Source organism: Aythya fuligula, chromosome 2 (genome assembly GCF_009819795.1).
Source record: "Aythya fuligula isolate bAytFul2 chromosome 2, bAytFul2.pri, whole genome shotgun sequence".
Classification (NCBI taxonomy): Eukaryota; Metazoa; Chordata; class Aves; order Anseriformes; family Anatidae; genus Aythya; species Aythya fuligula.
In genome coordinates this window covers 63,027,070-63,044,363 of record NC_045560.1, presented here as the reverse complement: position 1 = coordinate 63,044,363, position 17,294 = coordinate 63,027,070, and the positions used below count along the sequence as shown (strand labels likewise).

The window sequence follows — 17,294 nt, the reverse complement described above, 5'->3', positions numbered from 1 at the left end:
AGCGGGCTAACAAGGATGATAAATGAGAGACAGTTAAAGTTGCTTTGTGTACTTGTTTATGATGAGGAATAGATCTGTTTACAAATAATAATAATAATAAAGCTGGGAATACCAGGGCTCTGTGGAGGGCATTAAAGGAAGGCAGTGACTGAAATCCCAGTGACCACCCCACATCCTAGCCTCATCCATGGCATGGCCACCTTATGCACTATGGCAGCAATCAGCTGGCCAGGCTGAGCTGATTTGGGTGGATGGGGCTGGCTGATTTCTGGGCTCCACACACCCATGTCCATCAGCTGCCAGAGCCCTGGGAGCCCAGTCCTGTCCTTTCTCTTACACTTTCTCAGCACTGTATTGCTGTAGCTGTCTAAACTGTGTGCTGATGCATTGCTGCCAAGAGCAGGAAACATTTCTCCCTTCCTGCCCAGCAGAAAGGGTTTGATGAGCCTTACCTCCTTGGAAACTTTTCATGCATTGTATTCTATTTTAAGCCAGTTTCCTCATCTGAGCATCAATGTCTTTTATTGCAGAAACGACAGCAACTGGCAGCACACACTGTTGCAAATGCAAGATATACGTTTGATTTTGGGGACAGAACTTGCCCAGTGGGATGGAACTAGAAACCATTATCTTGGCTCCTTCCTAGCATCTCTCATCTATTATTTGTGACATACCCACATTTTTATAAGACTAGAGACACAAAGATGGTTTACATATGTATAAAGCATTTAGAAGTCTGTGTTCCTTGCTGCTTGTTCTTATTTTTCCTTATGCTTTTCTATTGTTAACCATAAATTTTTGACCCTTGAATCTCTCACTTAATTAATTTGCTTTGATGATTGCCTACATCAATTATCATGACATGCTAAATTTTATCCACAGTAAAAAATGTTGATAATGGTTACTTGAAATGCAAATATATGCTGCTTTAATATTCCAAGCTGGCATGCACGCTGTTCACTAAGGTGCTGTCACTTAAGGGATATTCTCTTTCTTTTAAAAATACTTTAGTACTTTATACTGTAGGCTGGGCTGTAGGAGGAACTGATAAGAGGTCATCTTTTGACAGAACATTTTGTCCTTACTAACCATTTTGATAAGAATCAAAGTGCTAATATGTTTGTTACACACCGGTATGTTTTTTTTTTTTCTTTCCATTTGAGAGAATTTCAGAAGTAATTGATTATTATTTTTTTTTTTTAAACCAAACATCAAAGCCCACAGAACAAAAGCAGTTCTTTTTTTCTGAACGAGGGTAAATGAGCGGTACTTTCAGCCTTCTTTCAGCTAAATGCTGAGGGAAAAGGCAGTAGCCTTCATGCAGACCAAGTCTACATAGATATTACTGTTTGCCAAGATAGCCTTATAAAAGCAGAGCAGTATATGGGATCTATCATCATTGAGATGGAATAATGTTGTCCAAAAAGGAGAATGGAGCAGCAGGAGGAAGCACGGTGATGATAATTCACCAAAAGCAAATGCTTTTGCCTGAAGTTTGCACACAAATCTGCAAGCTGAGATCATCTTGGGGCACCCAGCTGCTGTCTGTCATATTAACAGGGTTTCCTCATGAGTGTGGTATCCCTGCTGCTCCCCAGGGACGTTTCTCAGTGCTTGGCAGTCCCCAGCTGTGGTAACCATCAGATGGTGCACGTTCAACCACAGCCCTGCCACACTGTACGTGGCATGGCCATCTTCCTGCTGGCCGCAGGTTCCTGGCTGTCCCTTGCACTTGCAGTTGGTGTGTTTTGCGAGAAATTTCCTCTCCTCCTTTGAGGAGGATATGTGTTACCTGGGGGGGAGCTTGGGGAATTGAGTTATCACTGGTAGCTGATGTCTTTGTGTTCCGTGGCCTCATAATGGCCAACTGATGTTCGATTTTCAAGGGTGCCTTTCCAAGGTCTTTTCTAGCCCTGTTTTCAATAGTCCTCCCATTCTTCCTTTCTGTTTAAATGCAATTATCCTCATTTTGAAAGAATCCTAAAACAGTCCTTCAATGCAATTTTACATGACCCAGCAGCAAGGCAATTCTTGCTGTTGTCAGCAAGTACTTTCCCTCCAGGACAGGTATTCCCAGAATGAAGAGATGACATTCCTAGAGTCCAACCAGGAGATTTGCCTTTCAGGTGTTATTCCTTCTTGTCCTGCACTCTGGCTGTTTCTCTGCTGGGATGAACCTCAGATGAGGATAGCCCCCATGCGTGCAAGACCATACTCTACCACAGCAAGGCAACACAAACATAACCCTTTTCCGACCATCTAACGAATGGGTTACTTTTCTGCAGGAATCATGGAGAAGCTGGTTTTCTACAGCTCACGTGATGCAGTCAATTTAAAAGCTGAAATTCATATCCTGATCTGGACTATCCCTCAGGAAATAAATGATGCCCTGGAGCAAAATAAATGAACTCTTGCCAATGGATTTTCATATTGGGTGATCAGATAATTGATTGTTAGTCCAATAAAAAGTAGAAGATGATGCGTTTGTGAACTCATACATCATTTTTGTGCTGTGACTAATAAAAATAAAAAAGGGGAGAAAATGCTGAGATACTGTGAAGCTGATCTGTTTGTTGTTTTTTTGTTGTTGTTGTTGTTTTGTTTTCTCTCTTTTTTTTCTTGCTTTCCTAGGTGGGGCTGAGTACTGCAATATGGAAAGCAAAAAGGATTTTGAAGACTTCCAAGGATCTGGTAAGAAATCCATGGCACTAGGGTGTTTTACACTGTATTTGCATTTTACCAAGGTCCTTGCTTATTTTGTCTAATTGTGAACCCATCTGATCATCATAGAATTGGATGCTGACTTGCTCCTAGCTTGTGTAGGATCATCTCTATCAAGTGAGACTGGAAAGAAGGAGAGGGAGATTACAGAGAGGAAATTTGTGCAGCAGCTGAGGACATTGCATCTGTTGGCTCCATAGTGCAGCTCCGCACTGAGACACTCACTTGTGAAAAATACAAGCATATACACATTTTGTTTAGATTTTTTTTTCAAAGTTAGGTATTTTCCACTCAGCCTTGTGCTGTGACCTTACTCCCAGAGATGCATCCTTCCTTCAAACTTCTGTCAGTGTTTATCATTGCTGAGCCTCAGCTCCTCCTCATTTCAAGCTTCCCCTTTGCTATCCCTGCCTTGCCCTTGTGGCCATTTGTAGGGGGAAGTCTCGTGAGCTGCCTTGCTGCCTCAGAGCACAGTGAGTGCTCTTTGGAGTTGTCTGAAATTCAGGCAATGGCCTAAATGCAAATTCTACTTAGTTTTTCCTTTCTGTGCCTCTAAACTTGAAAGCTGGGATTGGAAATTTTCTGCCTCCGTCAGTTTTGCAGATTATAGTAGATCTCTTCTCAGTGGCAGAGAAGAGAAGAGCAGCTTTTATTCTAATTTATGAAAGTTTGCTTCCAGTTGTCTTCATGCACTTAACCTAGAACAAATGTTTTTTGTTCTCTGTGAAGAAATTATTGATGTTGCTTCTTCCTGAACCCTCACTGTGATGCTACTCACAAAAAATGAAAATTGAGGTGCCTAATTAGCCTTCGGGCAATTGCCAAATTGTGATGCCAGGGAAATAAACAATGCACTGGAGAGATGGGTCTCAGTTCCTGCAGAACAGCAAACAGCAGGATCTTATTCATTTTCCTTCCTGTTTGGTGCTGTGCTTCTGATGGCTTGAGATTTCCACTCAAATTACATGCCATTCCTAATCCCCTTCCCAAGTCCGTGTGCTAATGCCTACAGCACTCAGTGACACTGAGTCAAGGAGGACCTCGCTGTCGGACTGAGCCTGGGCACAGGTGTGGGGATGGAGAGGGATCGATGTGCAACTGCGGCTTCCCAGGATGCAAGGCTCCTTACCTCCTTTGCATGCGCTCCACAAGCTGGAATCAGGAGGGCGATCCCTTCTCTTTTCTACCCTTGGCATGCCAGGCTGCATTCATCGTGTGGCAGGCTGTGGCTGGCCTCCATGGGCCATCCATACCATGTCCTTTGGGCTTTCCAAGGTAGGTTGGTATTAGTTCTTGGCACAATGGGGTCTCTTCCAACTTGCTAACGCTCTCCTGTGTCCTCAAAGCTGCTCCGCAATGCCTCTGTGCCTCCTTGTTCTCTGTTGCTGTGCCCTTGGCCTCTTTCAGCTTCTACTTGCCTGTTACCAGCAGGAAGGATGAGCAAGCTGTGCCCTGGCTAAATACAGTGTGGCGGAGCTGGGCTTCAGTGTATTTCTAAGCCTACATAACTGCACAATATGAGGTCAGTTCAGATTAAAACAAATAGCATGTCATTGCTTGGGCTTCTCCTGCAGTTATTCCTAGTGTGTTTCTTGAAATGATCCTTTTAGAAACACATTTAAAAGCTAGAAAACTTAAAATAACACTAAGGGCATAAGTGTCTCTTGCAGCTTCCCTTTCACCTGGGTTGAAGTTAATTTCATCTGAAACCCAGAAAAGCAATGTAGTAAGAAGCAGAAAGGAATGTCACCAGGAGAGCACAGTGTGTATTGCCCTGCATAAGCCCCATAGCCTAGAATGGCAACGTGTAATGAAAGCTGGAGGATCCGAGAACCCCCTGCCTGTGGTAGGACATCTCTGCATCCAGGCCAGAGAAGGTAGAAAAGCATTCACTGGGTCTCTTTTGAGCTTTGGCCCATGTTGGAGGGCAACAAGTTATATCTGTGCATTCTTCCCACAGCCACTGTTCTGGGTTCTTTTGTACTGTGATGTGTTTGGGGAAAGGACCCTCCAGCTTTCTGGAAAATTTCTTGCAAGCTAACTGTCCCCAGCTCTGCTTGGCAGCTGTATGCAGGTGTGCATAAAACAGAAGTGATTATGGCTGTTGGCAAGGAGGATGGGAGGTCAGCCTGGTTGCCAGGGCCATCGTATTTACTGGGCATTTCTTAAGAACATTGTAGGTCTGGGAAAAAGAAAAGGTATTTGCCAGATGTAGAGTTCTGTTAAAAAAGGCTACAATCCAAATATCTAATAAGTATCTCCATTCATTAAATGTAGTAAGCCATCTGGCTGCTTTAAAACAAATACCAACAAACATCAGGGGCTTTTTTTTTTTTTATATATATATAAAACCAATTAAAATAATTACTGAAATGTCATTATGGAATGCTAGTAGGTATTGAAAAAAAGTTGTGTTATCAATCACTGTAAGCACCTCCAGCACTAACTTTTCTTATGGATGGAGAAGACACGAAGAGGAATATTTCAGCAACAACAGAGAAAAAAATACTTCAGGCAGAAGAGTTGTGGCATTAGCATTTAATGAGAGTAAGCTCCATGCGTACAGTCCTGTAGTGACTACATGTTGCCTGTAACTCATGCCTCTGCAGCAAGAGAAGTGGGAAGCCACAGAGGGAGCCAAAAGAGAATTGTAAGGCAGATCAGATCATGAACCAGCCTCTTGCTCACCCACTCAGGCTACTCAAAGAAAGTAGCCTGCCTCTTCCCTAAGACATGTTCTGCAATTTTAGCATGGCTTGGCTAGGAATGTCTGCTCGCCTGTGCTCTTCTCTCTTACATGTGCACACAAAAATTATCCCTGTGCTCCTTTGCTGCCTTTTAAGGCCATGTAAGCAGAGTCAAAGAGTTACGCCCTGCTTACTGTGAGGACGCAAAGGCTGGGGACCCAGCAGCTGCTGCAGACAACTTCTGCAGCTAGTCCTCAAAGCCCAGTTCAGCATAGCCCATACTTCTCCCAGGACACCATCATGCCAAAGCTGGGCAGTCTGCTGGGGCTGCAGGATTGTCTCCGTTTGAAGCTAATAGAGCTCTAGTTGGCAGCAGTTTTCATGACTAGCTGAGAAAAAGGCAGGAAAGGTTTTATTCTACTTACAGCGAAGGGTAAACTTTAAGTGAAGCCTGAGAGCAGAATAAAAGGAGGTCTGCTTTATTAATTTATTTCTTGGAAGCTGTGTAGTTTGTATTTCTGGCAGAGTTTCGGCTCTGGATGACTTAACTTCAAAGACTTTGCTTGCTGTGATTTAGGCTGAAGTGAGAAGCCAACAGCTCAAATGAAGACAGCGCAAATCTTAACATGATGGAAAGCTTTAAGAGCCTCTAGTGTTTTTCTAGGCAGCCCTGGGATTAGTCCTACATGGAGGAAGTGGGGGAAGTGCTTTCTTTCTTCTTTCCAGGAAGGTGTACAGAGGTTTGGTTTGCAAAGCACTTTGAGAAAACTGGCGTCCTGCTTTTGTGCCTCCCAGTCACTGCCTACCTGGCCATATGTGCATAGGCACGTACAACCTCCACACCTGGGCACTGTCATTGCACAGTAGAAGAGACGGAATTAAAACCTCCACTAAAATCATGCCACTAAGCTATGTGGTTGGTTAGATGGCAAACAATGTGGTGGCAAGGTAAAAGCATGATATTTGCAGAGGGAGGACCAAGTGTGAAGTGAAGGGCTGCATTCCTCTTGCCCAAGACCTCATCCAGCCTGGCCTTGAACACCAGGGATGGGGCATCCACAGCTTCTCTGGGCAACCTGTGCTAGTGCCTCACCACCCTCTGAGTAAAGGATTTCCAACCAGCATCTAACCTAAATCTTCCTTCTTTTTAGTATAAAACCATTCCCCCCTCATCCTGCCACTGTCTCCCCATGTCATTTGAGTTTGACAGAGCTGAGGAGAGTTAGCTGGGGTTTTCTGCAGGTTTCTTGTCTCTTGGCTCCCCTGAGTCCTCCTTTTTTCTTCCTGCTCTGAACAGAGTGGGACTCTCATCTCCAACACTCCTTGTTGCCTATCCAAGCGAACACCTTCCTGCCTTTGCTGGAGCTGCAGGGCGGTGCCCTGACCACCGCTGCAGCACTGCCTCTGCCCTGCAGTGACACCTCAGAGCCCTCCATCATTCAGAACTTTATATGCTGATGTTACTGCCCCTCATGGCAATTAACAGTCTTTCAGTGTCCTCTTCTGAGTTGTATCCAACACTTATGTTCTGTTTTATGTTAGATTTGGGTTGTAATCTCATTAGCACAAGAACCATCTTACTTTTCTTCTGTATGCAAAGTGTGTAACACAAGGGATTGGCCCAAGGATAGAAGTGCTATGGCAATATAAATAATTACCCTCCTTTGCATAAAGTAATGAGTATGTCCATCTGCTCAACTGTATCATATTTACATGCTGAATACAGCCTTAGTGAGTACAGTTAATTAGACTGTGCACTGACTATCCCTCTGTATTTATTGGCCACCTGAACACTTGGTGTTTAAAGACTACCTGAACTTATGAAACCACATTAGCAGCACGTTTGTGGGGTTGATCTCCAATGCAGCACGGTGTTCTGTAACCTGAGAATTAACTAGGAAGGTCTCTCTCTCCTGAAGCTTCCTGGATTGGCCCACAGTTATGGTGTACTAATGATGAAAGAGTTTATCCTGCAGCAGCTGCCTTTTACAGCTTGCAGGGCTGGCCAAGATAAAAGTTAGTTATGAGATTCCCAAGTAAAAAAATCTCATGAAAAATCAAGGACATTCTATGCAAACACTGGATCCTCCTATTTCTCCCCTTTTTGGGGTTACTTTTGAGTTTTGGCTTATCCAAAGCTCCCCACCAAGTGTGCAGAAACCAGCCTTTTAGCCTCAATGTGTGCTCCCATTCACTAGTTCTGCACTAAGTGTCAGACACTGTTGTGTTTATCCAACATGAGAACTGCGGTTTTTATGAGAGGTGACAAAAGTAACTTTGGTACATGACAGGAGACAGCTTCGTGAGAGCTTCTTCTGTTTAGCTTTACAGCTTTCTGAAAATAAGCGTTGTTGGTTTGTGAAATGTTCAGTTGAAATCCCAAAGTTGACTGCTGTGTCACATCTAAATCCTCAAATCCTCTGGCATGTAGCATCTTTAGTGGAGTTTTTTGTGTTTTCAGATGTTATTAGGCAGAAAACATGATGTAGCTCTGAATTTGGCTGTTACAATATCCGAAGCCATGCGGCCTCTATGAACTAATGTATTCATCTTTTATCTTCTTCCCCTCCAGAAAAGCACCACGAGGTTCTCAAATCTATGTGCCTTTCCTCTTCTGGCTAACCTATGTGAGAAGATTAAATAGTACGTATAAAGTTTTCAGTCCTCAACCAATAACAGAGTATGGTACATTCCTTTCTTTCAAAAAGAAAATTCTCAGCTTAACAAATCTCCCTATGCTTTACTGCTGTTTCTTTCCTTCTTCACATGACCACTGTCCAGGCAGTACAAAGGGGGCTTGCAGAGGGTTCAGGCAGGTGAGAGTGCTTGGAGAGATCCCTGTGCTTTTGCAATACTTAAAATATTTGCATACATATAGTTAGCAGTTCTGAGAGTACAAATATACTCTTATGTAGGTTTGAGCCCTCACTTCATACACACAAAGATACCACATCTCCAAGTGTGAGCTGTTTTTCTCCTGAGACTTCTTGAGTCACAGAAATGTCTCCGTTGTGTTATTCACCAAGTTGTGCTGCCCACAGCTCAACACCAAAAGCCATACTCTACTGAGCTGAGGGCAAGCAGCAGCTACATAACTCTGTGAGGAATACCAATTAATATGAAATAAGAACAGCTTCATGTCACTGCTAGCTTAGAGTCAGAGTTTCGAAGAAGGGCCAAGGACATCATCTGGGTTATTTCTCCTAAAGCATATTTTTTACCTGACAATATAAGCATTTGTTTGTGCAACTTGGTATGCAAATGGCAAGTCTTCTAGGCCTGTCACAACAGAAGAGAGATGGCGTAAGGAGATGAAGGATACATATCAGAATGAGTGTAAGCCATTTATTTGTAAGAGAAGAAGGCTTCCATCATCATAAAACCCCATTCTGCAGTTCTTTCCCAGGTAGAAGACTTCTGTTAATACTACATATCTAGCAGATTGCAAGATGTGCCAGGCTGAGTTTGGTATTTATGTCCAAAAGTGATAGTTACTTTTACTGCAGATTTGATGCCCCAGCTTGTTCTAGACACTGAGGATTCAATATCGCAGCTACACAGGAGTCCATCAGCTTCTCCTCTGGTGCTCACTCAGCAGATATTGAAAGAAATCTGGATTTGCTCCTTTGGGCAGAATCGCTTTGCTGAGGTACAAGCACGGAACTAAAACTGAATGTGGAGCTGTGAAGAGCATGGAAGCTATCATCTATTCTGAACACTTTTTTTTTTTTTTTTTTTTTTCCTGAATAGGTTTTCTTCCATCTGTTAACACAGTGTTTGTTGTTTTTGTTTTTGCAGTGTCATAAGAAACAAACTACCTTTTGAAGATTTTGATGGAGATAAATTTAGTACTTTCCCAGTAAGCAAAGCCTTTCCTTTGGTACAATAATCCCTTGATAATGAGAATGTATATGAGATTCCTCCTACTTTCTGCAAAGCCTTATTCATTCATGTGAAAATGAGTGAAATCTAAAGAGTTTTTTCCTCTTTTTTTTTTCTGGATGAAAAAAAATCATTCATTTATGTCATTTGGGGAGATGTACACACAAAGCTGGGCTCCCTGCAAAAGCAAATTGCTCTGCTGCAAAGTGGTCTGTTTATTGAATTTGAACGAGGTAAAGTAACATCAAGTTAAAAAGAATATATAAGAAAATTGCCAGTTTGTTTTATTTTAGCACCAAAGTGCGCAAGGTGTCATTTTTTAAAGCTTAGGTTCTGGAATACAACCCATTTAGTGGGCTTTATTCCTGCACCTTGAGTTAGATTTTCATTTTACATATCTTAAATTCAAAGTGCCAGGGTAACAACGACCATCCTATTTGTGTGCTTCTCCTGGCTTTTAGACATTGCGGGGCTATCACTGGCGAGGCAGAGACTGCGATGACAGAAACACAACCGTGTATCCTGGCAGACGGTAAAGCTTTTAAATATTTTAAATAATTTAATTATTTCTAATACTTGTGGCATTGTGAAGAATGAGTTCCATATTTGTTTTTGGCAAAACTCTGGGAGGGGACACCACTGCTTTGTGCTTAATTTCACTGTGATGGAGATGAGAGGGGATGGTTGAGACCAGGGATGGGAGTGTATTAGCCTGAGGGGTGAAAATCTGATGTGTTTTGTGCGTACCATGCTTGTCATCAGCACCAAGAGGGAGGCTGTGCTCCAGCCCTCATGAATTTGGAGTCAGGGGTTTGGTGAATTTCAACAAAAAATCAAAAAGAAGGAAAAGGGTGGGAAAAAAGGACAGGTCTTCTGCAAAAGTCGTCCCCATTCACTTCTCCAAAGTGGAAATGCAAACTGAATGGGTAAGTTGCATTTGACATCCTCCTGTACTGACTTCAAATGATTATTTCATTTTGCAAGAAAAATTACCTCTCCTGGACTCAAATGGAAAATAAACACCATTCTGTGCAGAAAGGAATTTCTAATTATTTGCCATTCTCCATAGAAAATGGCACAAATGATCTGATTTCCTTCAAAGCCTCTTTTTTCTTTATTTTCTGTAACACTGTATACCTTTTGTAACTCTGTTTTAGTCCTGATAATTGGGATGTGAAAAGTGACTCTAACTGCAATGGCATATGGGTAAGTAAAAGAAGTTGCCTTTTCAAATTCTTTCCTGATTACCTTTTTTTTTTTTTTTTTTTTTTTTTTTCCCCTCCTTTTGAATTAGTCCATAAATGGGTGGATTTTTTATTATTCTGGTTTATCAACTGATTTGGATTATTCCATGTATTTACTGTCTTGGATATTCCAAGTAATAAAACTGTATTTATTAAACTATAAGGAAACAGAGTAAGCAGATATGAGAGATTGTTTATTGATGTTTATGATTATTTAAATTATAGCTATTATAATTAAAATGTATACACACTTATTAGAATAAGTTAATGGAAAGTGTCGCTATTATGATGCAATGCTTCCTACAGGCAAACATTCAAGACATAACTTCTCAGTCTCTGTTTTGCACTAGCATTTTTCAGGCACTTGATAGAGACTTTCATCTGCCTTTTCTTTCCTCCAACAGGGCGTGGATCCAAAGGATGGAATTCCCTACGAGAAGAAATTCTGCAAAGGTGAATCTTTACAGTCAGTGCAAGAAGCAATTTGTATTTTGTATTCATTTCATAAATATTTTAGTATTTGCATGGTCATTACCAATGTAGGGGAAAGAAAATGGGTTTCACAACTTTATGAGAAAGGAAAATAGCACACATCCTTTTTTCTTGTTTAATCTTGAAGATGGGCAGAAAGAACCTGTGAACAGCACAGGCTGCTGGTAATGTTCTGTTAAAAGCTAGTGTGGTTATTATGTTGAAATACATAGATCAGGGACACCAGCAAATGGAGTCATTGCCTCTGACTGAGCCCAACTGAGGAAGCAGTTGGGTGTTCATGTGTGCCCAGGTGGACCCACAGCAGTGCTTCTGCTAACCTTATCTCCCAGACAGCAGTGTGGGTGTGTGGGAGTGTGCATGCACACAAAGAACACCCTCACTAAACCACCACTGGCTGCTCACCTTGCCTGACATTTGCACCAAAGCCCTGAACGTGAGTCATTGCCTGGCAAGCCTTTCCAACTTTTTTCAGTGAAAGGCGATCTTCAAATTTATGAAGAAGTTTGATTATATATATATAATATATACATAATTACCAAACTGCCAGATTGTTCCAGCAGAAATGCTTGTGTGAGTAGTGCATCCACCACCAAGTCCTGCTATAAAGAGCTCTGAGTGCTTTCCTGAGTAATCCCATTTAACTAAATGTTTAAGTATTTTTCATACATATTCTATGGGTAGTAAAAATAAACGTTGGCTGAACAGCAGAGCCTGTGCTGAAATAACATCCTTGAGAACAACGAAGATTTTTTTTCTGATTAGCAAGTTCTCTCCCTGCTATTCATGTATTCATGCCCAGTACCCAGGGTACCCAGGTGTTGCCCTAGGGTTGCCTTTTTTTTTGTGGTGGTTTTTTTTCCTTTTTTTTTTTTTTTTTTTTTTTTTTTCCTGCAGGTGGTGTGAAAATCCCATTGCAGGGCTTGAACATTTTGGCCATACAAAGGGTGGTGTACTCAGACTCCATCAGCTGCTACTGCTGCTGCTCTTCAAGCACTGCTCTCCATGCTCTGCCTCATTGTGCTTATAGGGGTGCTATACCTGCCAGGGCCATTTCATGCCATTAATCAAGTGTGTTTATTAGGTGCGGACTCACGAGGTGTTGTGCTGTTGGGAGACTCAGCCGGTGCGCATTTCCACATCCCCCCTGAGTGGATGACCGTCACGCAGATGTCAGCGGTGAGAAATTGCACCCAGTTTGTCAAAACTGCTGCTTGCTTTCTCCCCTCTGCCACGGATCGAGGCGTCTGGTTTTGAAATACGTGTTCGGGGCTGTTTTCCCTCATCATTGGCATATATGAAATAGGATGGGGAACTCAAGCATGCAGGCTCTGAGGCTTGTTGCACAAATATGTCTGCAGAGGTGTGGGGGTCACACGGGTTTGCAATAGACTTGTCCTAAAGGAAATGGTTTCTGTAACAACTGTAGAGTATCACCAGCACAGTGACGTCTATGGACAGTATTCCAACACTTTCTATTTCAACAAAATGTGCCTGGCTGTGAATTACGCTGAGATTCAGCTGTTGCAGGTCACTGATGTGAATGATATAACAGGAGAAAAGATCATTCAAGCAAAGAGTAATTGGAAGGGGGAGAGAGAAATTCACAGGCATGCTCCCGTCCTTTGTTGCTGTTCACTCCCACGAGCCCCACTACCCAGAGCTGGTGTGGCTCCCTGGCCAGGGAGGACTGTGTTGTCTTTTGTTGCGAGGACATTTGTTGTCGACGGAAGGAAGACAAGCGCACTCAATATGAGTGATCAGCAAGCTCCATTTTATTGCCCGAATAGCCTATCTTTTATAGTGAACTTAACAGGGGCGGACAGTGTCTCACACAAGATCATTGGTCAAAAGCACTCAGACAAACAGTTACAAGAAAACAACCCCACCTGCAAGAAAACAACCCCCATGTGATTAGCAGTCACATAGACCTTGTCCTTGAAGCCAGCTGCTGGTAACAGTATTTTTCTGAGTTCCTTAATTGGGCGATGTGAGAGTCATTACCGTGGGAGCTTCTCACAGTTACTCTGGTAGCTTGGTTTGCTCAGCTACAGCAGGCCCTGAGATTTTCTAAGGCCTACCCCGGGTTGCTTAAAGCAAGCTCAAATGGAACAATTGTTCCACGGGCACATGTCCACGTCCTGTATGCCAATTCCCAACAGTCTTTCCCTGTATGAGGGCCCTGTTGCATGGATGAGCAGATTGCCTCTGCCCGTTATCCCTGGGGAACACCTGCTACTCCTCCATTGGCCTCTGTGGAAAAGTGATCTTGAAAATTTCATGAAAACAATCCTTATTCCAAAATTTCAGCAAGTGATGGTGCTTTTGGAGGTTTGAGAGTTTCATGCATTCTCCTTCTTTTGCTCCCAGAGCTGAGCTGATTTAAATATTGCCAATTAGCAGTTGTTTTTCTTTGTTATACATTTATGAGCAATGATGAGATGAATGACACTGATGACAGAGCTGATGATGAGCATAATAAATTAGCACTAATGGTAATTGATATTATCTTGTCTAATAAAGACGGTAATAACACTGATGGTGATGATGATTCTGGCAGTAACACCGGTGGTAGAGCCACGTAGGCAAAAATAATTTCAGACTAGTCAGCATTTTATTATCACATATATGAGGGTTTAGAAAGCATTTCTCTTCCTTGAAACTTGCTCATCTTTTCTTGCTGGTCCACTAGTTGTATGGACCGAGAGCTGGTCATGGCATGCAGAGCCAGAAGCTTCGAGGTCTGGAGCTGGAGAGCAGATCACAAAGTGGGTTTTGGTGCCCGTTGTTACAATCTGATGGACATTGAGCAACTTGTGTGGCTCTCTCTTTGCAAAATCCAAAAACTTATCTCAGTATTAAAATCCAGTTGGCTGGCTTGCTGGGAAGAGCAAGTGCCATCTGGAAAAGAAGTGTTGTTTTTTTTTCCCCACAGGAAGGGTGCCTCAAGTCATGTCAAGGGAGGTTTAGATTAGATGTCAGAAAGAATTTCTTCACAGAAATGGTGGTCAGACATTGGAAGGGGCTTCCCAGGGAGATGGAGTCCCCAACCCTGGAGGATGTTGTGCTTAGAGACATGGTTTAGTGGTGGATTTGCAGTGTTACATGATGGTTGGACTCGATGATCTTATGGGTCTTTTCCAACCAAAATGATTCCATGGTTCCATGATTCTAAGTTAGAGCTAAAGCCCTGCACCAGGGGAATGAGTGAGGACAGAGACATTTCCCTCTAGGTTTTCTTCATCACTCCAGGAATTGGAGAAGCTAAATACAGCTGTTTGCGAACTTTCCTACTGACCTGGCAAAAATACAACAGTTAATGTAGAGATACAGAGTTCAGTGCTGTAAATGAACAAGTGTTTGAGCTCTAAAATATTACTTAATTTGCAGCTCACCCTAACTAAGAAAGTTGTCACCTGTGCACAAAATTGTTAACAAAGAAATTTCTAAGCTAATTCAGACTTTGCTGCTGCCTCCTTCTCTTGCTTGCCCTCTGCGTCTCACTCCTTGTGTGTGTGGAATAGCAATAGCAGCAGCCTACCCTCCTCTGGGGTCTTGTAGGTGCAATATTTCTTTCTCGTGTTAAATCCTGTTGGCAAATGTCCTTCATGTGCAGGTTTAATTAACAAATTAAAATTAAAAAGGAAAACAGTTATTTTTGAGCATTTGAAAAATTATTCCAGATATTTCTTCAAAGCAAGGGAAGAATGAAAGTGGGGAGTACTGTTGCATGCAAACACTTTGCAGAGAAATGTCTGCATGAGAAGTGTCCCTTCCTTCCTGTCATCCTCTTTCCCTCTTCTCTCTCTCATTGTCTCCCTCTTTCAAATGGAAAAATGAAAGGGTTAAAGCAGCAGGTCATGGTTTTCCATCCCTGTAAAAGCCAAGAGCTAGCAGTGTGATTTGAAGCTAGTCAAAGTGCACCTTTCATGGTCAATAGGCACCCATTTTTTCTCAGTACTAAGTCTTCCTTGAGGGGAATTTCTGAGTACATCTAGGGCTGGTTTTGTGACCAGAGAGAGCATGGAGTGTCTACATCCTAATTGCAGAGAAACCATCCTCAGTTTGGGACCACAGCAATAATCTGATGTTCAGGCTCTATGAGGATAATGTGTTAGCCTCATCTACCTGTTGTTCACTGGTGCTATCAAGATCAAGATACTTCACTTTGATTCTGCCAAAATTTCTTTGATAAGACACATTGAAAAATTAGTTGATCAGATGGCTTCCTCTACAGTCAATACTAGAGTCAGTTCAAAGCTTTAATTTCCATTTCAATGGCATCTCAGCCCTCTGCATGGAAAAGCGAATAGGGCTTCCCCCCCCAAGAATTTTACCATGTTCCAGGGAAAGCTTTGTGTGCCTCTTAATTCAAATTTATGAAATTTAATATTGTGTTACTTATTTTCTCTATATTTATCTGTTTTTTATATTTCATATTTATCCTTACACTTGTTCACGTATACAAGTGCTTACATATACAACTGTAAAGTAAAATTTGCACTTTAACAATTCTGCAGGCCCTCTTGTTAATCAGCACCACATCAGCAGCAGCTGTTAATTCCTGCTTTAGAGCTAATTAGGTGGGGAAATAATTTTATGAGAGAGAAGCTGAGAATTCAGTTAAGAGGCTCTGCAAAATGGGTGCTTCTCCTGATTATGCTACCATGCAAAGGAGCAGCAAAGTTGAACAAGGGAAGAATGAGAATACGAAAGAGAAATTTTCTCACTGAAGTGGGCTCAGGGTGTCATTTGGGTAACCGGCTGATCAGCAGGGGAGTGACCAGATGGGCACCTAATTTGGTGCTGAACAGTTTTGGAATTCAGATCCCTACTCTGTATTCTCATAGACCACTGCTGGGAAGCTGTTATATGGAAAGCTGTTCTATACTGGGCTTTGGATTTCTCTGTCAAGCTGGGAACCAGTCACAAATAAAGTTATCATCTCCCTTAGAGTACTTTCTTCATCCCAAAAGCATATGGAGACTCTACTCACTGTGGAGAGTATTCATTACAAGGTGGGCACATCTTTGAAAGCTATACTCAGATAGACATGTTATTTCTCCAGATCTGAAAGTTAAAGCCAACAACAACAAAAAAAACTACCCTGTGTAGCTTTAGGGGAAGTCACAGGTACCTCAGTTGCAGTGTTTTTGACCAACATGGTGCTGTCAAGTCTCAAAATGTACCCTATGAGTATCTGGCTGAGGTGCAGCAACACTGAGAAAATAACCTTAGGACCATCACTGAGGATACCTGCCTGCATGCTCCTGTAGAAGCAGCAGAGCACATGGCTCCGTTCTCAACCTCCCATCACACCGTTAAATCCCCAAACAGTCATTGCACAATTAGAGGGAGGGAGTTACTCAGATGTAAGAAGGGGCTGAGTCACCCTTATTTTAGCTTCCTTCTTGTCAACTGGTCTTGGGTTTACCAGCCCTTTCTCCTGTAGAAAAGTTCAGCAAGAATTGAGCTGAATGCTCATTCCTTTGACGCAAAAATTCTGACACTAAAAATAAAGACTAATGCAGTAGACATGCTTTTTATGAGGTTTAACAAAGCAGAAGATATACTGTTGGTTTTGTCTGTGGATGATGGTTTTTGTGGAAAGCTAATGTTAAAAACACTAGTGTGTCTAGCAATGGATATTGCACTCCTGCTGCTCTGTCCATCTGCTTACAATTGACTTCCAAATAGCTACTAAATGCAGCATTTTTCTGTTGTTCGTCTGGGATAGGAGCTTACATTTAGATCTCATTTTAGAGATCATTTTATCTGGAGATAAAAGCAATACATTTATAAATGTGCTGGAGATACCCTTTCTAGGAAGATGCGTTTAAACACTCTTGGATCTCTATTTCATGCTAAATAAAGAGAAAAATAACTCCCACATCTGTCTGTAATCCACTATATCCACAAAATGTCTACTTGCCCACAAACTCAAAAGATTTCCAGGTTTCATTTAAATAATGGGTTCATACTATATATTTCCCGTGAAAAATAAAAAATCCCACCATAATTTCTTTATAAGTGAGTTAAAAGTGAGTTCAGGATATCCTGATCACTTATCTCTTTGAATTCTTTTCCCTCCCTCCCCCTGTTAGAAATTACAGCAATTTGATCTGTGAAAATCTTTTTAAAAGTGTTCTCTAGCTTTTTTTCTAAATCCAGTGATTTGCAGGCAAGTTTCTCCCAACTAGCACTGTGATAACTAAGATGCTGTATATTGGAGGAAATAAGGAAATTTTACTAATTCCACATTTATATC

The 17,294-nt window shown here is 42.0% G+C and overlaps 1 protein-coding gene across 1 annotated transcript in view; it reads left to right on the top strand.

Annotated features, from left to right (window-relative positions):
* The window catches only part of AOAH (acyloxyacyl hydrolase), a 73,436-nt gene that overhangs the window by 24,075 nt on the left and 32,067 nt on the right, over positions 1 to 17,294 (top strand). Inside the window, 7 exon segments of the mRNA XM_032181071.1 lie at positions 2,632 to 2,691; positions 7,981 to 8,051; positions 9,207 to 9,267; positions 9,752 to 9,822; positions 10,448 to 10,496; positions 10,939 to 10,987; positions 12,111 to 12,205. Coding sequence (XP_032036962.1) covers positions 2,632 to 2,691; positions 7,981 to 8,051; positions 9,207 to 9,267; positions 9,752 to 9,822; positions 10,448 to 10,496; positions 10,939 to 10,987; positions 12,111 to 12,205 — 456 coding nt within the window.